This window comes from Oncorhynchus nerka, linkage group LG12 (genome assembly GCF_034236695.1).
Source record: "Oncorhynchus nerka isolate Pitt River linkage group LG12, Oner_Uvic_2.0, whole genome shotgun sequence".
In the NCBI taxonomy this organism is placed as follows: domain Eukaryota; kingdom Metazoa; phylum Chordata; class Actinopteri; order Salmoniformes; family Salmonidae; genus Oncorhynchus; species Oncorhynchus nerka.
The window spans coordinates 88,377,539-88,402,925 of NC_088407.1; the positions used below are offsets into that span (position 1 = coordinate 88,377,539).

Sequence of the window (25,387 nt, forward strand, 5' to 3'; positions counted from 1 at the left end):
GAGAACAGTCTATGACTTGGGTGGCTGGAGTCTTTGACAATTTTTAGATCCTTCCTCTGACACCGCCTGGTATAGAGGTCCTGGATGGCAACCAGTGATTACTGTGCCGTACACACTAGCTCTATAGCGCCCTGCGGTCAGATGCCAAACCAAGAAATTATGCAACCAGTCAAGATCCTGTCAACTGTAGAACTTTCTAAGGATCTGATGGCACATGCCAAATCTTTTCGGCCTCCTGAGGGGGAAGAGGTGTTGTCGTGCTCTCTTCACGACTGTGTTGGTGTGTTTGGACCGTGGTAGGTCCTTAAGTGATGTGGTCCGTCTCCACTACAGCTCTGTCGATCTCAATGGGAGCGTGCTCAGCCCTCCTTTTTCCTGTTGTCCACAATCCGCTCCTTTGTCTTGCTGACGTTGAGGGAGAGATGGCAGGTCTCTGACCTCCCTATAGGCTTTCATTGGTGATCAGGCCTACCACCGTTGTGTCATCTGCAAACTTAATGATGGTGTTTGAGTCGTGTTTGGCCACGAAGTCATGGGTGAACAGGGAACAGGGAATACAGGAGGGGACTAAGCACTCACCCCTGAGGGGCCCCCTTCATTTCATGGACCATCCAGATCCATAGGTAAGGCTCTACGTTGCTAAAGGATTGTCCAATACTCACAATAGACTGAATAGTGAGGGGATTTCCCAAAGTTAATGTCCTGCAAGACGCTGATATTTGTGTAAACCCTTCGCAGTTATGATCTGTGAGTGTCACTGAGTAGACTGATACCTCATTTCATGGACCCAAGGTCCAGTGAGAAGGCTGTACATTGCAATATAATTATGTCCCCTTTGCAAATCTGAAGTCTATAAATCCACAGTGCTATTTCAACAGATTATTTTTTTAATGGCAAGGAACTCCACACTGTCGTTTCCCACCTGGACAAAAGGCCTTGACTACAGCTCAGCGTTCAACACCGTAGTGCTCACGAAGCTCATCTTTAAGGTAAGGACCCTGGGACTAAACACCTCCCTCTGCAACTGGATCCTAGACTTCCTGACGGGCCGCCCCCAGGTGGTGAGGGTTTGTAACAACACATCTGCCACGCTGATCCTCAACACTGGGGCCCCTCAGGGGTGTGTACTTAGTCGTAGTAGAGTAGTACTTAGTAGTAGAGCGGGTCGGGAGTTTATAGTTCCTTGGTGTCCACATCACCAACAAACTATCACGGTCCAAACACACCAAGATAGTCGTGAAGAGGACATAACAAAACCTTTTCCCCCCCTCAGGAGACTGAAAAGATTTGGCATGGGTCCCCAGATCCTCAGAAAGTTCTACAGCTGCACCATCGAGAGCATCCTGACCGGTGGCATCACCACCTTTTTATGGCAACTGCTCGGCATCTGACCGCAAGGCACTTACAGAGGGTAGTGCGAACGGCCCACTACATCACTAAGGGCTAAGCTTCCTGCCATCCAGGACCTCTATACCAGGCGGTGTCAGAGGGTAGTGCGTACGGCCCACTACATCACTAAGGGCTAAGCTTCCTGCCATCCAGGACCTCTATACCAGGCGGTGTCAGAGGGTAGTGCGTACGGCCCACTACATCACTAAGGGCTAAGCTTCCTGCCATCCAGGACCTCTATACCAGGCGGTGCCCACTACATCACAGCCATCCAGGGTAGTGCGTACGGCCCACTACATCACTAAGGGCTAAGCTTCCTGCCATCCAGGACCTCTATACCAGGCGGTGTCAGAGGGTAGTGCGTACGGCCCACTACATCACTAAGGGCTAAGCTTCCTGCCATCCAGGACCTCTATACCAGGCGGTGTCAGAGGGTAGTGCGTACGGCCCACTACATCACTAAGGGCTAAGCTTCCTGCCATCCAGGACCTCTATACCAGGCGGTGTCAGAGGAGTGCAGACCCACTACATCACCCACTACATCACTAAAATTGTCCGAGGACCTCTCCGAGACTTCAGCCACCCTAGTCATAGACTGTTCTCTATGCCACCGCACAGCAAGTGTTACCGGAGCACCATGTTGAGGTGGTGGTAACAGGTCACAGCCCTCTGACACCCCTGTTGAGGTGGTGGTAGAGGACCAACAACAGGACATCCACTGTCATTAGCACTAATATTTTAATCATGCTATGCTAGCAGGATAACACAGGCCACCACTAACCCGTCTCCCTCACAGAGAACAGAGGATTTAAAGAAACAGTGGCAGCAGAACAGATAACTCATCCTTTTGACTTGTCGATGGCCACATCTCTCTAAGAAAGCAAGGCATTAGCCCAACTCTCACCTCTGACACAGTCACCTTAACGGTGTTAACCCAATGCTTATGCTAAGCTAACGCAAAGCTAGCGCTTATATGTCTTGTACTGACACAGTCACCTTAACGGTGTTAACCCAATGCTTATGCTAAGCTTATGCTAAGCTAACGCAAAGCTAGCGCTTATATATCTTGTACTGACGGCGGTCACCTTAACGGTGTTAACCCAATGCTTATGCTAAGCTAACGCAAAGCTAGCGCTTATATATCTTGTACTGACGGCGGTCACCTTAACGGTGTTAACCCAATGCTTATGCTAAGCTAACGCAAAGCTAGCGCTTATATGTCTTGTACTGACGGCGGTCACCTTAACGGTGTTAACCCAATGCTTATGCTAAGCTAACGCAAAGCTAGCGCTTATATCTTGTACTGACGGCGGTCACCTTAACGGTGTTAACCCAATGCTTATGCTAAGCTAACGCAAAGCTAGCGCTTATATGTCTTGTACTGACGGCGGTCACCTTAACGGTGTTAACCCAATGCTTATGCTAAGCTAACGCAAAGCTAGCGCTTATATATCTTGTACTGACGGCGGCTGAGCAATCACCAGTCATTTATAGGAAGTAGGAAAAGTTCACCGCACGCTGAATACAAACCAGAACTACGGCAGTTTATACAGCGTTGATAATAGACTGTTCTCTCTTACCGGAGCACCAAGTGTTACCGGAGCACCAAGTGTTACCGGAGCACCAAGTGTTACCGGAGCACCAAGTGTTACCGGAGCACCAAGTGTTACCGGAGCACCAAGTCTAGGACCAAAAGGCTTCTTAACAGCCATTTTTGAACCATTTCTCCCCAATTTTGTGGTATTGGTAGTTACAGTCTTGTCTCATCGCTGCGACTCCCGTACGGACTCGGGAGAGGCGAAGGCCAAAGAGCAGTGCGTCCTCCGAAACACAGCCCAGCCCACAGCCACATTGCTTCTTGACACAATGCCCACTTAACCCGGAAGTCAGCCGCACCAATGTGTCGGAGGAAACACCATGCACCTGGCGACCGTGTCAGCGTGCACTGCTCCCGGCCCGCCACAGGAGACGCTATAATGCTCGATGGGACAAGGACATCCCCTCCCCTAACCCGGACGACGCAGGACCAATTGTACGCCGCCCCATGGGTCTCTCGGTCGCGGCCTGATGTACCAGAGTCTGGACTCGAACCCAGAATCTCTAGTGACACAGCTAACACTGTTACTTTTTTATCATTTTTAAAAACTTTTGTTTATTTGGTAAATATTTTCTTAACTCTTCTTGAACTGCACTGTTGGTTAAGGGCTTGTAAAGTAAACATTTCACTGTAAGGTCTACTACACCTGTTGTATTCAGCATTTCACGGTAAGGTCTACTACACCTGTTGTATTCAGCATTTCACTGTAAGGTCTACTACACCTGTTGTATTCAGCATTTCACTGTGAGGTCTACTACACCTGTTGTATTCAGCATTTCACGGTAAGGTCTACTACACCTGTTGTATTCAGCATTTCACTGTGAGGTCTACTACACCTGTTGTATTCAGCATTTCACTGTAAGGTCTACTACACCTGTTGTAATCAGCATTTCACGGTAAGGTCTACTACACCTGTTGTAATCAGCATTTCACTGTAAGGTCTACTACACCTGTTGTAATCAGCATTTCACTGTAAGGTCTACTACACCTGTTGTAATCAGCATTTCACTGTAAGGTCTACTACACCTGTTGTATTCAGCATTTCACTGTAAGGTCTACCTACACCTGTTGTATTCAGCATTTCACGGTAAGGTCTACCTACACCTGTTGTATTCAGCATTTCACTGTAAGGTCTACTACACCTGTTGTATTCAGCATTTCACGGTAAGGTCTACTACACCTGTTGTATTCAGCATTTCACGGTAAGGTCTACTACACCTGTTGTATTCAGCATTTCACTGTAAGGTCTACTACACCTGTTGTATTCAGCATTTCACTGTAAGGTCTACTACACCTGTTGTATTCAGCATTTCTTAAGGTCTACTACACCTGTTGTATTCAGCATTTCACGGTAAGGTCTACTACACCTGTTGTATTCAGCATTTCACGGTAAGGTCTACCTACACCTGTTGTATTCAGCATTTCACGGTAAGGTCTACTACACCTGTTGTAATCAGCATTTCACGGTAAGGTCTACTACACCTGTTGTATTCAGCATTTCACGGTAAGGTCTACTACACCTGTTGTATTCAGCATTTCACGGTAAGGTCTACTACACCTGTTGTATTCAGCATTTCACGGTAAGGTCTACTACACCTGTTGTATTCAGCATTTCACTGTAAGGTCTACTACACCTGTTGTATTCAGCATTTCACTGTGAGGTCTACTACACCTGTTGTATTCAGCATTTCACTGTGAGGTCTACTACACCTGTTGTATTCAGCATTTCACTGTAAGGTCTACTACACCTGTTGTATTCAGCATTTCACTGTAAGGTCTACTACACCTGTTGTAATCAGCATTTCACGGTAAGGTCTACTACACCTGTTGTAATCAGCATTTCACTGTAAGGTCTACTACACCTGTTGTAATCAGCATTTCACTGTAAGGTCTACTACACCTGTTGTAATCAGCATTTCACGGTAAGGTCTACTACACCTGTTGTATTCAGCATTTCACGGTAAGGTCTACTACACCTGTTGTATTCAGCATTTCACGGTAAGGTCTACTACACCTGTTGTATTCAGCATTTCACTGTGAGGTCTACTACACCTGTTGTATTCGGCATTTCACTGTGAGGTCTACTACACCTGTTGTATTCAGCATTTCACGGTAAGGTCTACTACACCTGTTGTATTCAGCATTTCACTGTGAGGTCTACTACACCTGTTGTATTCAGCATTTCACTGTGAGGTCTACTACACCTGTTGTATTCGGCATTTCACTGTGAGGTCTACTACACCTGTTGTATTCGGCATTTCACTGTGAGGTCTACTACACCTGTTGTATTCAGCATTTCACTGTGAGGTCTACTACACCTGTTGTATTCAGCATTTCACTGTGAGGTCTACTACACCTGTTGTATTCGGCATTTCACTGTGAGGTCTACTACACCTGTTGTATTCGGCATTTCACGGTAAGGTCTACTACACCTGTTGTATTCAGCATTTCACGGTAAGGTCTACTACACCTGTTGTATTCAGCATTTCACTGTAAGGTCTACTACACCTGTTGTATTCAGCATTTCACGGTAAGGTCTACTACACCTGTTGTATTCAGCATTTCACGGTAAGGTCTACTACACCTGTTGTATTCAGCATTTCACGGTAAGGTCTACCTACACCTGTTGTATTCAGCATTTCACGGTAAGGTCTACTACACCTGTTGTAATCAGCATTTCACGGTAAGGTCTACTACACCTGTTGTATTCAGCATTTCACGGTAAGGTCTACTACACCTGTTGTATTCAGCATTTCACGGTAAGGTCTACTACACCTGTTGTATTCAGCATTTCACGGTAAGGTCTACTACACCTGTTGTATTCAGCATTTCACTGTAAGGTCTACTACACCTGTTGTATTCAGCATTTCACTGTGAGGTCTACTACACCTGTTGTATTCAGCATTTCACTGTGAGGTCTACTACACCTGTTGTATTCAGCATTTCACTGTAAGGTCTACTACACCTGTTGTATTCAGCATTTCACTGTAAGGTCTACTACACCTGTTGTAATCAGCATTTCACGGTAAGGTCTACTACACCTGTTGTAATCAGCATTTCACTGTAAGGTCTACTACACCTGTTGTAATCAGCATTTCACTGTAAGGTCTACTACACCTGTTGTAATCAGCATTTCACGGTAAGGTCTACTACACCTGTTGTATTCAGCATTTCACGGTAAGGTCTACTACACCTGTTGTATTCAGCATTTCACGGTAAGGTCTACTACACCTGTTGTATTCAGCATTTCACTGTGAGGTCTACTACACCTGTTGTATTCGGCATTTCACTGTGAGGTCTACTACACCTGTTGTATTCAGCATTTCACGGTAAGGTCTACTACACCTGTTGTATTCAGCATTTCACTGTGAGGTCTACTACACCTGTTGTATTCGGCATTTCACTGTGAGGTCTACTACACCTGTTGTATTCGGCATTTCACTGTGAGGTCTACTACACCTGTTGTATTCGGCATTTCACTGTGAGGTCTACTACACCTGTTGTATTCAGCATTTCACTGTGAGGTCTACTACACCTGTTGTATTCAGCATTTCACTGTGAGGTCTACTACACCTGTTGTATTCGGCATTTCACTGTGAGGTCTACTACACCTGTTGTATTCGGCATTTCACTGTGAGGTCTACTACACCTGTTGTATTCGGCATTTCACGGTAAGGTCTACTACACCTGTTGTATTCGGCATTTCACGGTAAGGTCTACTACACCTGTTGTATTCAGCATTTCACGGTAAGGTCTACTACACCTGTTGTATTCAGCATTTCACGGTAAGGTCTACCTACACCTGTTGTATTCAGCATTTCACGGTAAGGTCTACTACACCTGTTGTAATCAGCATTTCACGGTAAGGTCTACTACACCTGTTGTATTCAGCATTTCACGGTAAGGTCTACTACACCTGTTGTATTCAGCATTTCACGGTAAGGTCTACTACACCTGTTGTATTCAGCATTTCACGGTAAGGTCTACTACACCTGTTGTATTCAGCATTTCACTGTAAGGTCTACTACACCTGTTGTATTCAGCATTTCACTGTGAGGTCTACTACACCTGTTGTATTCAGCATTTCACTGTGAGGTCTACTACACCTGTTGTATTCAGCATTTCACTGTAAGGTCTACTACACCTGTTGTATTCAGCATTTCACTGTAAGGTCTACTACACCTGTTGTAATCAGCATTTCACGGTAAGGTCTACTACACCTGTTGTAATCAGCATTTCACTGTAAGGTCTACTACACCTGTTGTAATCAGCATTTCACTGTAAGGTCTACTACACCTGTTGTAATCAGCATTTCACGGTAAGGTCTACTACACCTGTTGTATTCAGCATTTCACGGTAAGGTCTACTACACCTGTTGTATTCAGCATTTCACGGTAAGGTCTACTACACCTGTTGTATTCAGCATTTCACTGTGAGGTCTACTACACCTGTTGTATTCGGCATTTCACTGTGAGGTCTACTACACCTGTTGTATTCAGCATTTCACGGTAAGGTCTACTACACCTGTTGTATTCAGCATTTCACTGTGAGGTCTACTACACCTGTTGTATTCAGCATTTCACTGTGAGGTCTACTACACCTGTTGTATTCGGCATTTCACTGTGAGGTCTACTACACCTGTTGTATTCAGCATTTCACTGTAAGGTCTACTACATCTGTTGTAATCAGCATTTCACTGTAAGGTCTACTACATCTGTTGTAATCAGCATTTCACTGTAAGGTCTACCTACACCTGTTGTATTCAGCATTTCACTGTGAGGTCTACTACACCTGTTGTAATCAGCATTTCACGGTAAGGTCTACTACACCTGTTGTAATCAGCATTTCACTGTAAGGTCTACTACACCTGTTGTAATCAGCATTTCACTGTAAGGTCTACTACACCTGTTGTATTCAGCATTTCACGGTAAGGTCTACTACACCTGTTGTAATCAGCATTTCACGGTAAGGTCTACTACACCTGTTGTATTCAGCATTTCACTGTAAGGTCTACTACACCTGTTGTAATCAGCATTTCACTGTAAGGTCTACTACACCTGTTGTAATCAGCATTTCACGGTAAGGTCTACTACACCTGTTGTATTCAGCATTTCACGGTAAGGTCTACTACACCTGTTGTATTCAGCATTTCACGGTAAGGTCTACTACACCTGTTGTATTCAGCATTTCACTGTAAGGTCTACTACACCTGTTGTATTCAGCATTTCACTGTGAGGTCTACTACACCTGTTGTATTCAGCATTTCACTGTGAGGTCTACTACACCTGTTGTATTCAGCATTTCACTGTGAGGTCTACTACACCTGTTGTATTCAGCATTTCACTGTAAGGTCTACTACACCTGTTGTATTCAGCATTTCACTGTGAGGTCTACTACACCTGTTGTATTCAGCATTTCACTGTGAGGTCTACTACACCTGTTGTATTCGGCATTTCACTGTGAGGTCTACTACACCTGTTGTATTCAGCATTTCACTGTAAGGTCTACTACATCTGTTGTAATCAGCATTTCACTGTAAGGTCTACTACACCTGTTGTATTCAGCATTTCACTGTGAGGTCTACTACACCTGTTGTAATCAGCATTTCACGGTAAGGTCTACTACACCTGTTGTAATCAGCATTTCACTGTAAGGTCTACTACACCTGTTGTAATCAGCATTTCACTGTAAGGTCTACTACACCTGTTGTATTCAGCATTTCACTGTAAGGTCTACTACACCTGTTGTATTCAGCATTTCACTGTGAGGTCTACTACACCTGTTGTATTCAGCATTTCACTGTGAGGTCTACTACACCTGTTGTATTCAGCATTTCACTGTAAGGTCTACTACACCTGTTGTATTCAGCATTTCACTGTAAGGTCTACTACACCTGTTGTATTCAGCATTTCACTGTAAGGTCTACTACACCTGTTGTAATCAGCATTTCACGGTAAGGTCTACTACACCTGTTGTATTCAGCATTTCACTGTAAGGTCTACTACACCTGTTGTAATCAGCATTTCACGGTAAGGTCTACTACACCTGTTGTAATCAGCATTTCACGGTAAGGTCTACTACACCTGTTGTATTCAGCATTTCACTGTAAGGTCTACTACACCTGTTGTATTCAGCATTTCACTGTAAGGTCTACTACACCTGTTGTAATCAGCATTTCACGGTAAGGTCTACTACACCTGTTGTAATCAGCATTTCACTGTAAGGTCTACTACACCTGTTGTATTCAGCATTTCACTGTAAGGTCTACTACACCTGTTGTAATCAGCATTTCACGGTAAGGTCTACTACACCTGTTGTAATCAGCATTTCACTGTAAGGTCTACTACACCTGTTGTATTCGGCATTTCACTGTGAGGTCTACTACACCTGTTGTATTCGGCATTTCACTGTGAGGTCTACTACACCTGTTGTATTCGGCATTTCACGGTAAGGTCTACTACACCTGTTGTATTCAGCATTTCACTGTGAGGTCTACTACACCTGTTGTATTCAGCATTTCACTGTGAGGTCTACTACACCTGTTGTATTCGGCATTTCACTGTGAGGTCTACTACACCTGTTGTATTCAGCATTTCACTGTGAGGTCTACTACACCTGTTGTATTCAGCATTTCACGGTAAGGTCTACTACACCTGTTGTATTCAGCATTTCACTGTAAGGTCTACTACATCTGTTGTAATCAGCATTTCACTGTAAGGTCTACTACACCTGTTGTAATCAGCATTTCACGGTAAGGTCTACTACACCTGTTGTATTCAGCATTTCACGGTAAGGTCTACTACACCTGTTGTATTCAGCATTTCACTGTGAGGTCTACTACACCTGTTGTATTCAGCATTTCACTGTGAGGTCTACTACACCTGTTGTATTCAGCATTTCACGGTAAGGTCTACTACACCTGTTGTATTCAGCATTTCACTGTGAGGTCTACTACACCTGTTGTATTCAGCATTTCACTGTGAGGTCTACTACACCTGTTGTATTCAGCATTTCACTGTGAGGTCTACTACACCTGTTGTATTCAGCATTTCACTGTGAGGTCTACTACACCTGTTGTATTCAGCATTTCACTGTAAGGTCTACTACACCTGTTGTATTCAGCATTTCACTGTGAGGTCTACTACACCTGTTGTATTCGGCGCATATGACAAATATAGTTTTTATTTTATTTTGAAGGAAACAAAACACAAAGTGGATGTTGTAAACAAACATTATTATATTGTAATCCACAGTCACATCTATTTAAATTAAATCTATTCCAACTACAATGGTGTCATAATTCCACTATTTGTATCCGTTTGCATCAGTTTCAACGGGAGACTTTTATTTTGAAGGCGAACCGCTATTCCACTTGAAGCTAATGTTGTTCATGACACATTGGTGCCTAGGTATGCTTGCATATCATAATGAACATTTAGAAAAAAATATTTTTTTTTCAAAGTAAACACCAGACAAAACAGTACAGCTCAGCCTTTTAAAAAACCATTAATAAATTGAATACAGAGGTGTTCCTGTTTTACAGAGGAGAAGAAGAGGTTGGTGCGAACTTTTGACGAAAGACACGGAGAGGCAGTGGAAGTGGTAAGCGGCCATTTTGTATTTTATTGTATATGTTAGTTACACTTGGGGGGGGAAAAGCGATCTGTCGCAATTCTCATCTGTATCGATTTATAGCTATAAAAAAAAAATCTAGCAGATTATTCTAAATGTCCGTCGGCTGGTGATCTGGTAGTGAAACATAGTAGATCGTAAAAACCTGATCGGTTGTTGTTTACTAATGTAAGTCGCTCTGGATAAGAGCGTCTGCTAAATGACTTAAATGTAATGTAAATGTACTAATAAAACCTTGGATCAGATGGAAATGCTACTGGCATAGAGTTGAAGGAATGAACTAGTACTACAATAACATGGGTTAACATTTTCTATTGAACAATAGTGTATTAATCCATATGAGATTAGTGTTTTTTCTTCAGTACCCAACATCTCCTGTGTGTGTGTCACTCACTCTCTCTCTCTCTCACACACACACACACACACACACACACACACACACACACACACACACATATATATATATATATATATATATATATTTTTTTTTTTTAACTAGGCAAGTCAGTTAAGAACAAATTCTTATTTTCAATGACGGCCTAGGAACAGTGGGTTAACTGCCTGTTCAGGGGCAGAACGACAGATTTGTACCTTGTCAGCTCGGGGATTCGAACTTGCAACCTTTCGGTTACTAGTCCAACGCTCTAACCACTAGGCTACCCTGCCGCCCCATATATAGATATAGATATATAGATAGATAGATCTCTCTTGACCCAATACAGCCTCAGAGGAAGGGCCACTCCAAGGAGCCAGGTCCTCCCAGGGTTTCTCCCGACCAATAGGGAGTTTTAGCCACTGGCCGCCGTACACCGTCCCAAACACGGTCCAAGGAGTAGAGACCAAGGGACCCCATGAAGTACCAATTTACCCCGTTTTCCGTCACCGGATCGGAGCGTTTTATATATATATATATATATATATATATATACTCATTCATTAATTCAGACACGCAATAGGTTGCAAAGGCTGGCTATAATGTCATTTTTAGAGGGGTATGAAATGTTTCTCCTGGTGAATCTCCAGCTGCAGGGGATGGAGCAGGAGTTGATCGGCGTTCCCTCGTCCTACCGGAACGCCATGTCCACCAGGCTGCGTCTGTTCCGCAGAGACCTGGGGAAGCTCCAGAGAGAGGTGAAGAGCTCTGACCTGTCCTCCACCTCCTCTACCCGGCCAGCAGAGGGCGCCTACGGCATCTACTCCTCTCAGAACGAACACAGCGTGAGTCTAGACTGACTTACGTTGGTTCAAGGATGGTAAAGTTGCCCCTAAACTGATCTGGGGTCAGTTTAGCATTTTTTTCCTAATAATGGTTAAGGTTAGAATTGGAGGAAGGGAAGCTGATCCTAGATCTGTACCTAGAGGGATCTTCAGCCTGGAGCTGTTTACATACACCATCCCATTCATCCATTTTTATTTTATTTTATTTATTTCACCTTTTATTTAACCAGGCAAACTAGTTGAGAAAAAGTTCTCATTTACAACTGCGACCTGACCCAAGATAAAAGCAAAGCAGTGCGACAGAAAAAACACAACAACAACAGAGTTACACATGGAGTAAACAAGTGTACAGTAGCCTTACAGTAGGTTGAGTGGTGTCAGTTACAACTGGTAGTGGCTAAGACCACACAGCCCTGATATGTGGTGATGCTGTTGAGATATTACAAGACAACGTTCCTGAAACACAATAAAATAATATATTCAGGGCTTACGTTCACCTGACAGCTTATTGCACTTTCCATGCAGGTATTGATTGATTGATTGATTAATTGATTGATTTGATATTATCTGTTTGTTTTCAGACCCAGCTTCAGTCTCAGAGGGCCTTGCTGATCCAGGGACACGAGCACCTGAACAACGCCAGTCAGAGTATAGAGAGGAGTCAGCGCATCGCCGCAGAGACAGACCAGATCGGCGTGGACATCATCGAGGAGCTGGGAGAGCAGAGAGAACAGCTGGACCGCACCAGAGACAGAGTGAGTGGGATTGGGAAGGTCTGGAGACACAAGGCTCTGAGTGGGAAGCTCTGGAAACATACAGTGGGGCAAAAAAGTATTTCAGTCAAGCCACCAATTGTGCAAGTTCTCCCACTTAAAAAGATGAGAGAGGCCTGTAATTTTCATAGGTACACTACAACTATGACAGACAAAATGAGAAGAAACAAAATCCAGAAAATAACATTGTAGGATTTTTAATGAATTTATTTGCAAATTATGGTGGAAAATAAGTATTTGGTCAATAACAAAAGTTTATCTCAGTACTTTGTTATATACCCTTTGTTGGCAATGACAGAGGTCAAACGTTTTCTGTAAGTCTTCACAAGGTTTTCACACACTGTTGCTGGTATTTTGGCCCATTCCTCCATGCAGATCTCCTCTAGAGCAGTGATGTTTTGGGGCTGTTGCTGGGCAACACGGACTTTCAACTCCCTCCAAAGATTTTCTATGGGGTTGAGATCTGGAGACTGGCTAGGCCACTCCAGGACCTTGAAATGCTTCTTACGAAGCCACTCCTTCGTTGCCCGGGCGGTGTGTTTGGGATCATTGTCATGCTGAAAGATCCAGCCACATTTCATCTTCAATGCCCTTGCTGATGGAAGGAGGTTTTCACTCAAAATCTCACGATACATGGCCCCATTCATTCTTTCCTTTACACGGATCAGTCGTCCTGGTCCCTTTGCAGAAAAACAGCCCCAAAGCATGATGTTTCTACCCCCATGCTTCACAGTAGGTATGGTGTTCTTTGGATGCAACTCAGCATTCTTTGTCCTCCAAACACGACGAGTTGAGTTTTTACCAAAAAGTTATATTTTGGTTTCATCTGACCATATGACATTCTCCCAATCTTCTTCTGGATCATCCAAATGCTCTCTAGCAAACTTCAGACGGGCCTGGACATGTACTGGCTTAAGCAGGGGGACACGTCTGGTACTGCAGGATTTGAGTCCCTGGCGGCGTAGTGTGTTACTGATGGTAGGCTTTGTTACTTTGGTCCCAGCTCTCTGCAGGTCATTCACTAGGTCCCCCGTGTGGTTCTGGGATTTTTGCTCACCGCTCTTGTGATCATTTTGACCACACGGGGTGAGATCTTGCGTGGAGCCCCAGATCGAGGGAGATTATCAGTGGTCTTGTATGTCTTCCATTTCCTAATAATTGCTCCCACAGTTGATTTCTTCAAACCAAGCTGCTTACCTATTGCGGATTCAGTCTTCCCAGCCTGGTGCAGGTCTGCAATTTTGTTTCTGGTGTCCTTTGACAGCTCTTTGGTCTTGGCCATAGTGGAGTTTGGAGTGTGACTGTTTTGAGGTTGTGGACAGGTGTCTTTTATACTGATAACAAGTTCAAACAGGTTCCATTAATACAGGTAACGAGTGGAAGACAGAGGAGCCTCTTAAAGAAGAAGTTACAGGTCTGTGAGAGCCAGAAATCTTGCTTGTTTGTAGGTGACCAAATACTTATTTTCCACCCTAATTTGGAAATAAATTCATTAAAAATCCTACAATGTGATTTTCTGGATTTTTTCTCTCATTTTGTCTGTCATAGTTGAAGTGTCCCTATGATGAAAATTACAGGCCTCTTTCATCTTTTTAAGTGGGAGAACTTGCACAATTGGTGGCTGACTAAATACTTTTTTGCCCCACTGCAAGGCTCTGAGTGGAAAGCTCTGGAGACACAAGGCTCTGAGTGGGAAGCTCTGGAGACACAAGGCTCTGAGTGGGAAGCTCTGGAGACACAAGGCTCTGAGTGGGAAGCTCTGGAGACACAAGGCTCTGAGTGGGAAGCTCTGGAGACACAAGGCTCTGACTGGGAAGCTGTGGAGACACAAGGCTCTGAGTGGGAAGCTCTGGAGACACAAGGCTCTGAGTGGGAGGCTCTGGAGACACAAGGCTCTGAGTGGGAGGCTCTGGAGGCATACGGCTCTGAGTGGGAAGCTCTGGAGGCATACGGCTCTGAGTGGGAAGCTCTGGAGGCATACGGCTCTGAGTGGGAAGCTCTGGAGGCAGAAGGCTCTGAGTGGGAAGCTCTGGAGGCATACGGCTCTGAGTGGGAAGCTCTGGAGGCATACGGCTCTGAGTGGGAAGCTCTGGAGACACAAGGCTCTGAGTGGGAAGCTCTGGAGACACAAGGCTCTGAGTGGGAAGCTCTGGAGACACAAGGCTCTGACTGGGAAGCTGTGGAGACACAAGGCTCTGAGTGGGAAGCTCTGGAGACACAAGGCTCTGAGTGGGAGGCTCTGGAGGCATACGGCTCTGAGTGGGAAGCTCTGGAGGCATACGGCTCTGAGTGGGAAGCTCTGGAGGCAGAAGGCTCTGAGTGGGAAGCTCTGGAGGCATACGGCTCTGAGTGGGAAGCTCTGGAGGCATACGGCTCTGAGTGGGAAGCTCTGGAGGCACAAGGCTCTGAGTGGGAAGCTCTGGAGGAATGAGGTGATATAGACAGATATGAGATGACATGGAAGCTCTGGAGGCAGAAGGCTCTGAGATGGGAAGCTCTGGAGGCATACTTGTTAATTGTTTCTGAGTGGGAAGCTCTGGAGGCATACGGCTCTGAGTGGAAGCTCTGGAGGCACAAGGCTACCTGAGTGGGAAGCTCTGGAGGCATACGGCTCTGAGTGGGAAGCTCTGGAGGCAGAAGGCAGATCTCAGAATGAATGAGGAAGCAGATCCTGATCAGAGGCACAAGGCTCTGAGTGGGAAGCTCTGGAGGCATACGGCTCTGAGTGGGAAGCTCTGGGGTTGTGGAAGGGTTCATATTCATAAAGCGTCTCCGTGTCGGAGTGCTGGTCTAGTTCTGCCTTCTAGATCAGAATGAATGAGGTGATATAGACAGATATGAGATGACATGGACAGATCCTAGATCAGATTGAGGTGATATAGACAGATATGAGATGATGTGGACAGATCCTAGATCAGTATGAAGGAGATGATATTGACTTGTTAATTGTTTACTCCATGTGTAACTCTGTGTTGTCTGTTCACACTGAGATCAGATTGAATGAGATCTTGGACAGATCCTAGATGCAAATGAGAACTTGTTCAGATCAACAGAATATGCCTGACCTGGTTAAATGGAAGATCTGAGATCAGAAATAAAAAAATTATATAGACAGATCTGAGATCAGATTGAATGAGATGATATAGACAGATCCTAGATCAGATTGAATGAGATGATATAGACAGATATGAGATGATATGGACAGATCTGAGATCAGATTGAATGAGATGATAGACAGATGGACAGATCCTAGATCAGAATCAGAATGAGATGATATGGACAGATCCTAGATCAGAATGAATGAGATGATATAGACAGATATGAGATGATATGGACAGATCTGAGATCAGATTGAATGAGATGATATAGACAGATGATATAGACAGATCTGAGATCAGATTGAATGAGATGATATAGACAGATCCTAGATCAGAATGAGATGATATAGACAGATCCTAGATCAGAATGAATGAGATGATATAGACAGATATGAGATGATATGGACAGATCTGAGATCAGATTGAATGAGATGATATAGACAGATATGAGATGATATAGACAGATCTGAGATCAGATTGAATGAGATGATATAGACAGATCCTAGATCAGAATGAGATGATATGGACAGATCCTAGATCAGAATGAATGAGATGATATAGACAGATATGAGATGATATGGACAGATCTGAGATCAGATTGAATGAGATGATATAGACAGATCCTAGATCAGAATGAGATGATATGGACAGATCCTAGACAGAATGAGATGATATGGACAGATCTGAGATCAGATTGAATGAGATGATATGAGATGATATAGACAGATCTGAGATCAGATTGAATGAGATGATATAGACAGATCCTAGATCAGAATGAGATGATATGGACAGATCCTAGATCAGAATGAATGAGATGATATAGACAGATCTGAGATCAGATTGAATGAGATGATATAGACAGATATGAGATGATATAGACAGATCTGAGATCAGATTGAATGAGATGATATAGACAGATATGAGATGATATGGACAGATCTGAGATCAGATTGAATGAGATGATATAGACAGATATGAGATGATATGGACAGATCTGAGATCAGATTGAATGAGATGATATAGACAGATCCTAGATCAGAATGAGATGATATGGACAGATCCTAGATCAGATTGAGGTGATATGGTGGATAGCTCCTCCTCAACACTGGGTGTCTCTCCAGACTTGTCAGATCATTAAATATATAAAGGGGAGGGACCAAATTGAGACTTCTTGGAATCATAACCGTCCAAGAGTTTTTTTGAAAAGAGAAGATGTTGAATTCTGATGACCTGTTGTTGTCTTTCGTTGTTGTGTTCCACCTGTTAGCTGGTCAACACCGGGGAGAACCTCAGCCGGAGCAGGAAGATCCTACGAGCCATGTCTCGACGGTGAGTCAGACGGGGCTCCAGACAACGCTGTTACAGTATGGTCCATGTCCTCATGTTGGTGTAATAATGGCGTCTGTATTTATACAGGTTATTCTAATTGTGAGAACTATTTAGCAATAGAGGCCTTGCTTCTTCTTCAGTTTGTTGAATCTGTCCTCTGTCATTGAGTTGCTGTTTGTGTGTCTGTCCTTCCTCTTTTAGACTGATGACCAACAAGCTGTTGTTATCCGTCATCATTCTGATGGAGCTGGTCATACTGGGTGCGGTCGTCTACCTCAAGTTCTTCCGCAAGTAGTAGGTCTGCTGACGCATCAACAAGCAGTACATGGTCGCAGCCAGGGCTCAGCAAAGCTCTCCTCTCCCTGTCCTCTCTCCTCTCCCTGTCCTCTCTCCTCTCCCTGTCCTCTCTCCTCTCCCTGTCCTCTCTCCTCTCACTGTCCTCTCTCCTCTCCCTGTCCTCTCTCCTCTCTCCTGTCCTCTCTCCTCTCCCTGTCCTCTCTCCTCTCCCTGTCCTCTCTCCTCTCCCTGTCCTCTCTCCTCTCTCCTGTCCTCTCTCCTCTCCCTGTCCTCTCTCCTCTCCCTGGCCTCTCTCCTCTCCCTCCCTCTCCTCTCCCTGTCCTCTCTCCTCTCCCTGGCCTCTCTCCTCTCCCTGTCCTCTCTCCTCTCCCTGTCCTCTCTCCTCTCCCTGTCCTCTCTCCTCTCCCTGTCCTCTCCCTGTCCTCTCTCCTCTCCCTGTCCTCTCTCATCTCCCTGTCCTCTCTCATCTCCCTGTCCTCTCTCATCTCCCTGTCCTCTCTCCTCTCCCTGTCCTCTCTACTCTCTCCTCTCCCTGTCCTCTCTCCTCTCCCCTGTCCTCTCTCTCTCTCCTCTCCTGTCCTCTCTCCTCTCCCTGTCCTCTCTCTCTCCTCTCTCCTGTCCTCTCTCCTCTCCCTGTCCCTCTCCTCCCCTGTCCTCTCTCCTCTCCCTGTCCCCTGTCCTCTCTCCTCTCTCCTCTCTCCTGTCCTCTCTCCTCTCTCCTGTCCTCTCTCCTCTCTCCTGTCCTCTCTCCTCTCTCCTGTCCTCTCTCTTCTCTCCTGTCCTCTCTCCTCTCTCCTGTCCTCTCTCCTCTCCTCTCCTCCTCCTCTCTCCTCTCCCTGTCCTCTCTCCTCTCCCTGTCCTCTCTACTCTCTCCTCTCCCTGTCCTCTCCCCTGTCCTGTTCTCTCTCTTCTCTTCTCTTCTCTCTCATCCTGTCTCCCTGTCCTATCCTGTTCTCTCTCTTCTCTTCTCTCTCGTCCTGTCTCCCCTGTCCACATATACCTCACTATGCTGTTCCTGACCTGAGCTAAACCACTAAACTCTTGTAATATATCCCTGGGCCTGGGGGAGTGCTCATGAGGACACAGCACGATTTTCTTGACTGAAGATAAGGAACAGTGTGAGAAAGAATGATCGTTTCTGTTCTTCAGGACGGGAGTGTAACCCGAGCCGTGTTTCAATCCAGGATGTATGGACCGGACCGAACCCAGGAACGTTATATTAATACTGGACATGGATCTCATACAGACTTGTTAATGCCCAATACGCTGTCGTCTGATCCAGGAGTGAACTCCCCTTGGTTCTGTTCACACTTTTATCATGAAGAAGTTTCCGCAGTTGTTTATTTACTGACTCGAGTTGCTGTGTAGGATGGATTTTTTTTGTTGTTGTGTGTTTTTGTCTCAGGTCTGAGCGTTAAAGGCCTCAAATCAATCCTACCCATGCTCCTTTACTCTTAGTCTCGACATAGAACTCTACTGCGCCCTTCCGAGTGGCGCAGTGGTCTAAGGCTCTGCATCGCAGTGCTAGCTGTGCCACTAGAGATTCTGGGTTCGAGTCCAGGCTTTGTCGCAGCCGGCCGCGACCGGAAGACCCCATGGGACGGCGCACAATTGGCCCAGTGTCGTCCGGGTTAAGGGAGGGTTTGGCCGGCAGGGATGTCCTTGTCCCATCGCGCACTAGCGACTCCTGTTGTGGGCCCGGGCACAATGCACGCTGACACGGTCGCCGACACATTGGTGCGGTTGGCTTCCGGGTTAAGTGTGGACGTTTGTGGCTGGGTCGTGTTTCCCAGGATGCACGGCTCTCGAACCTTATCCACCTCCGAGTCCGTATGGGAGTTGCAGCGATGAGACAAGACTGTAACTACCAATTGGGGAGGAAAAAAGGAGGTAAAATATGTATAAATAAATCAATATTAACACTACGGCTAATGCTGTTGTTATGACAACACCTTGAGGGCTGAGCAGTTGAAGGATTCATCCATGCTAACTTTGTGAACTACTCATAGTCTTTCATTGAAATGCATGAAATTAAAAATATGCATTCTCCACTAATGAATTCCCTCTATAGAAATACCCATTGACATGTACTAACAATGACAGAAAGTAATGAATTGAGATAAATGTGGTTTCTAAATGTATTTTTGTGTGGTGTTTTTATCTTTGGTACGGTCTCTCTGTGGCCAAAGCTGAGAAGTTGAAAGAAGGAGGGGTTAGGGACTGAGGAGGAGGGGTTAGGGACTGAGGAGGAGGGGTTAGAGACTGAGGGGAGGGGTTAGAGACTGAGGGGAGGGGTTAGAGACTGAGGGGGAGGGGTTAGAGACTGAGGGGGAGGGGTTAGGGACTGAGGGGGAGGGGTTAGGGACTGAGGGGGAGGGGTTAGAGACTGAGGGGAGACTGAGGGGAGGGGGGGAGGGATTGAGGGGTTAGAGACTGAGGGGGAGGGGTTAGGACTGAGGGGAGGGGTTAGGACTTGAGGGGGAACTGAGGGGGAGGGGTTTGAGGGGGAGGGATTGAGGAACTGAGGGGAGGGGTTAGGGACTGAGGGGGAGGGGGGGAGGGGGGTTAGGGACTGAGGAGGAGGGGCTAGGGACAGAAATAACAAAAACATTCAGCATCGTTTTGAGACCAGGTTTTCAAAGGGCTATAGTCCAACTTAACCTGTGCCAAAATAATATGAAAACAAATTCAAGTCATGTGTTTTATATTATTGAAATGTAGTATTAAAGCTAAGCTAACCATTACATTACACAATCTATCTGCAATATTAAAGCTAAGCTAACATTACATGTGTCTGATAGACAGCCCACTACAGCATGTCTCTGATAGACAGCCCACTACAGCATGTCTCTGATAGACAGCCCACTACAGCATGTCTCTGATAGACAGCCCACTACAGCATGTCTCTGATAGACAGCCCACTACAGCATGTCTCTGTGTCTGATAGACAGCCCACTACAGCATGTCTCTGATAGACAGCCCACTACAGCATGTCTCTGATAGACAGCCCACTACAGCATGTCTCTGATAGACAGCCCACTACAGCATGTCTCTGATAGACAGCCCACTACAGCATGTCTCTGATAGACAGCCCACTACAGCATGTCTCTGATAGACAGCCCACTACAGCATGTCTCTGATAGACAGCCCACTACAGCATGTCTCTGATAGACAGCCCACTACAGCATGTCTCTGATAGACAGCCCACTACAGCATGTCTCTGATAGACAGCCCACTACAGCATGTCTCTGATAGACAGCCCACTACAGCATGTCTGATAGACAGCCCACTACAGCATGTCTCTGATAGACAGCCCACTACAGCATGTCTCTGATAGACAGCCCACTACAGCATGTCTCTGATAGACAGCCCACTACAGCATGTCTCTGATAGACAGCCCACTACAGCATGTCTCTGATAGACAGCCCACTACAGCATGTCTCTGATAGACAGCCCACTACAGCATGTCTCTGATAGACAGCCCACTACAGCATGTCTCTGATAGACAGCCCACTACAGCATGTCTCTGATAGACAGCCCACTACAGCATGTCTCTGATAGACAGCCCACTACAGCATGTCTCTGATAGACAGCCCACTACAGCATGTCTCTGATAGACAGCCCACTACAGCATGTCTCTGATAGACAGCCCACTACAGCATGTCTCTGATAGACAGCCCACTACAGCATGTCTCTGATAGACAGCCCACTACAGCATGTCTCTGATAGACAGCCCACTACAGCATGTCTCTGATAGACAGCCCACTACAGCATGTCTCTGATAGACAGCCCACTACAGCATGTCTCTGATAGACAGCCCACTACAGCATGTCTCTGATAGACAGCCCACTACAGCATGTCTCTGATAGACAGCCCACTACAGCATGTCTCTGATAGACAGCCCACTACAGCATGTCTCTGATAGACAGCCCACTACAGCATGTCTCTGATAGACAGCCCACTACAGCATGTCTCTGATAGACAGCCCACTACAGCATGTCTCTGATAGACAGCCCACTACAGCATGTCTCTGATAGACAGCCCACTACAGCATGTCTCTGATAGACAGCCCACTACAGCATGTCTCTGTGTCTGATAGACAGCCCACTACAGCATGTCTCTGATAGACAGCCCACTACAGCATGTCTCTGTATCTGATAGACAGCCCACATGTCTCTGATAGACAGCACTACAGCATGTCTCTGATAGACAGCCCACTACAGCATGTCTCTGATAGACAGCCCACTACAGCATGTCTCTGATAGACAGCCCACTACAGCATGTCTCTGATAGACAGCCCACTACAGCATGTCTCTGATAGACAGCCCACTACAGCATGTCTCTGATAGACAGCCCACTACAGCATGTCTCTGATAGACAGCCCACTACAGCATGTCTCTGATAGACAGCCCACTACAGCAGCATGTCTCTGATAGACAGCCCACTACAGCATGTCTCTGATAGACAGCCCACTACAGCATGTCTCTGATAGACAGCCCACTACAGCATGTCTCTGATAGACAGCCCACTACAGCATGTCTCTGATAGACAGCCCACTACAGCATGTCTCTGATAGACAGCCCACTACAGCATGTCTCTGATAGACAGCCCACTACAGCATGTCTCTGATAGACAGCCCACTACAGCATGTCTCTGATAGACAGCCCACTACAGCATGTCTCTGATAGACAGCCCACTACAGCATGTCTCTGATAGACAGCCCACTACAGCATGTCTCTGATAGACAGCCCACTACAGCATGTCTCTGATAGACAGCCCACTACAGCATGTCTCTGATAGACAGCCCACTACAGCATGTCTCTGATAGACAGCCCACTACAGCATGTCTCTGATAGACAGCCCACTACAGCATGTCTCTGATAGACAGCCCACTACAGCATGTCTCTGTGTCTGATAGACAGCCCACTACAGCATGTCTCTGATAGACAGCCCACTACAGCATGTCTCTGATAGACAGCCCACTACAGCATGTCTCTGATAGACAGCCCACTACAGCATGTCTCTGATAGACAGCCCACTACAGCATGTCTCTGATAGACAGCCCACTACAGCATGTCTCTGATAGACAGCCCACTACAGCATGTCTCTGATAGACAGCCCACTACAGCATGTCTCTGATAGACAGCCCACTACAGCATGTCTCTGTGTCTGATAGACAGCCCACTACAGCATGTCTCTGATAGACAGCCCACTACAGCATGTCTCTGATAGACAGCCCACTACAGCATGTCTCTGATAGACAGCCCACTACAGCATGTCTCTGATAGACAGCCCACTACAGCATGTCTCTGTGTCTGATAGACAGCCCACTACAGCATGTCTCTGATAGACAGCCCACTACAGCATGTCTCTGATAGACAGCCCACTACAGCATGTCTCTGATAGACAGCCCACTACAGCATGTCTCTGATAGACAGCCCACTACAGCATGTCTCTGATAGACAGCCCACTACAGCATGTCTCTGATAGACAGCCCACTACAGCATGTCTCTGATAGACAGCCCACTACAGCATGTCTCTGATAGACAGCCCACTACAGCATGTCTCTGATAGACAGCCCACTACAGCATGTCTCTGATAGACAGCCCACTACAGCATGTCTCTGATAGACAGCCCACTACAGCATGTCTCTGATAGACAGCCCACTACAGCAGCATGTCTCTGATAGACAGCCCACTACAGCATGTCTCTGATAGACAGCCCACTACAGCATGTCTCTGATAGACAGCCCACTACAGCATGTCTCTGATAGACAGCCCACTACAGCATGTCTCTCTGATGAGACAGCCCACTACAGCATGTCTCTGATAGACAGCCCACTACAGCATGTCTCTGATAGACAGCCCACTACAGCATGTCTGATAGACAGCCCACTGTCTCATGCCCACTACAGCATGTCTCTGATAGACAGCCCACTACAGCATGTCTCTGATAGACAGCCCACTACAGCATGTCTCTGATAGACAGCCCACTACAGCATGTCTCTGATAGACAGCCCACTACAGCATGTCTCTGATAGACAGCCCACTACAGCATGTCTCTGATAGACAGCCCACTACAGCATGTCTCTGATAGACAGCCCACTACAGCATGTCTCTGATAGACAGCCCACTACAGCATGTCTCTGATAGACAGCCCACTGCAGCATGTCTCTGATAGACAGCCCACTACAGCATGTCTCTGATAGACAGCCCACTACAGCATGTCTCTGATAGACAGCCCACTACAGCATGTCTCTGATAGACAGCCCACTACAGCATGTCTCTGATAGACAGCCCACTACAGCATGTCTCTGATAGACAGCCCACTACAGCATGTCTCTGATAGACAGCCCACTACAGCATGTCTCTGTCTCTGATAGACAGCCCACTACAGCATGTCTCTGATAGACAGCCCACTACAGCATGTCTCTGATAGACAGCCCACTACAGCATGTCTCTGATAGACAGCCCACTACAGCATGTCTCTGATAGACAGCCCACTACAGCATGTCTTTGTGTCTGATAGACAGCCCACTACAGCATGTCTTTGTGTCTGATAGACAGCCCACTACAGCATGTCTCTGATAGACAGCCCACTACAGCATGTCTCTGATAGACAGCCCACTACAGCATGTCTCTGATAGACAGCCCACTACAGCATGTCTCTGATAGACAGCCCACTACAGCATGTCTTTGTGTCTGATAGACAGCCCACTACAGCATGTCTTTGTGTCTGATAGACAGCCCACTACAGCATGTCTCTGATAGACAGCCCACTACAGCATGTCTCTGATAGACAGCCCACTACAGCATGTCTCTGATAGACAGCCCACTACAGCATGTCTCTGATAGACAGCCCACTACAGCATGTCTCTGATAGACAGCCCACTACAGCATGTCTCTGATAGACAGCCCACTACAGCATGTCTCTGATAGACAGCCCACTACAGCATGTCTCTGATAGACAGCCCACTACAGCATGTCTCTGATAGACAGCCCACTACAGCATGTCTCTGATAGACAGCCCACTACAGCATGTCTCTGATAGACAGCCCACTACAGCATGTCTCTGATAGACAGCCCACTACAGCATGTCTCTGATAGACAGCCCACTACAGCATGTCTCTGATAGACAGCCCACTACAGCATGTCTCTGATAGACAGCCCACTACAGCATGTCTCTGATAGACAGCCCACTACAGCATGTCTCTGATAGACAGCCCACTACAGCATGTCTCTCATGTCTACAGTTGTTCACATGTCAGAAGACACAGGTGTAGTGATTTACATACTGAACAGGGACAGAGGACACAGGTGTAGTGATTTACATACTGAACAGGGACAGAGGACACAGGTGTAGTGATTTACATACTGGACAGGGACAGAGGACACAGGTGTAGTGTTTACACACTGAACAGAGACAGAGGACACAGGTATAGTGATTTACACACTGGACAGGGACAGAGGACACAGGTATAGTGATTTACACACTGGACAGGGACACAGGTATAGTGATTTACACACTGGACAGGGACAGAGGACACAGGTATAGTGATTTACACACTGGACAGGGACAGAGGACACAGGTATAGTGATTTACACACTGGACAGGGACAGAGGACACAGGTATAGTGATTACATACTGGACAGGGACAGAGGACACAGGTGCAGGAACAGAGGACACAGGTGTAGTGATTTACACACTGGACAGGGACAGAGGACACAGGTGTAGTGTTTACACACTGAACAGGGACAGAGGACACAGGTGTAGTGATTTACACACTGGACAGAGACAGAGGACACAGGTGTAGTGATTTACACACTGGACAGAGACAGAGGACACAGGTGTAGTGATTTACATACTGAACAGGGACAGAGGACACAGGTGTAGTGATTTACACACTGGACAGAGACAGAGGACACAGGTGTAGTGTTTACACACTGGACAGGGACACAGGTGTAGTGATTTACACACTGGACAGAGGACACAGGTGTAGTGATTTACACACTGGACAGGGACAGAGGACACAGGTGTAGTGTTTACACACTGGA

General features: G+C 46.1%; 1 protein-coding gene across 3 annotated transcripts in view; it reads left to right on the plus strand.

Moving 5' to 3' along the window:
* The window catches only part of vti1b (vesicle transport through interaction with t-SNAREs 1B), a 204,544-nt gene that overhangs the window by 8,603 nt on the left and 170,554 nt on the right, over positions 1–25,387 (plus strand). Inside the window, exons 2-7 of one of the 3 annotated variants that reach the window (XM_029651330.2) lie at positions 10,530–10,588; positions 11,642–11,836; positions 12,418–12,591; positions 16,975–17,036; positions 17,238–17,330; positions 18,483–19,474. In XM_029651330.2, coding sequence (XP_029507190.1) covers positions 10,530–10,588; positions 11,642–11,836; positions 12,418–12,591; positions 16,975–17,036; positions 17,238–17,330; position 18,483 — 584 coding nt within the window. In that variant the 3' untranslated portion in view covers positions 18,484–19,474. Of the gene's footprint in view, positions 1–10,529; positions 10,589–11,641; positions 11,837–12,417; positions 12,592–16,974; positions 17,037–17,237; positions 17,892–18,482; positions 19,475–25,387 lie in introns of those variants that run through there. The other 2 variants (XM_065025937.1, XM_029651329.2) reach the window with 2 other exon arrangements.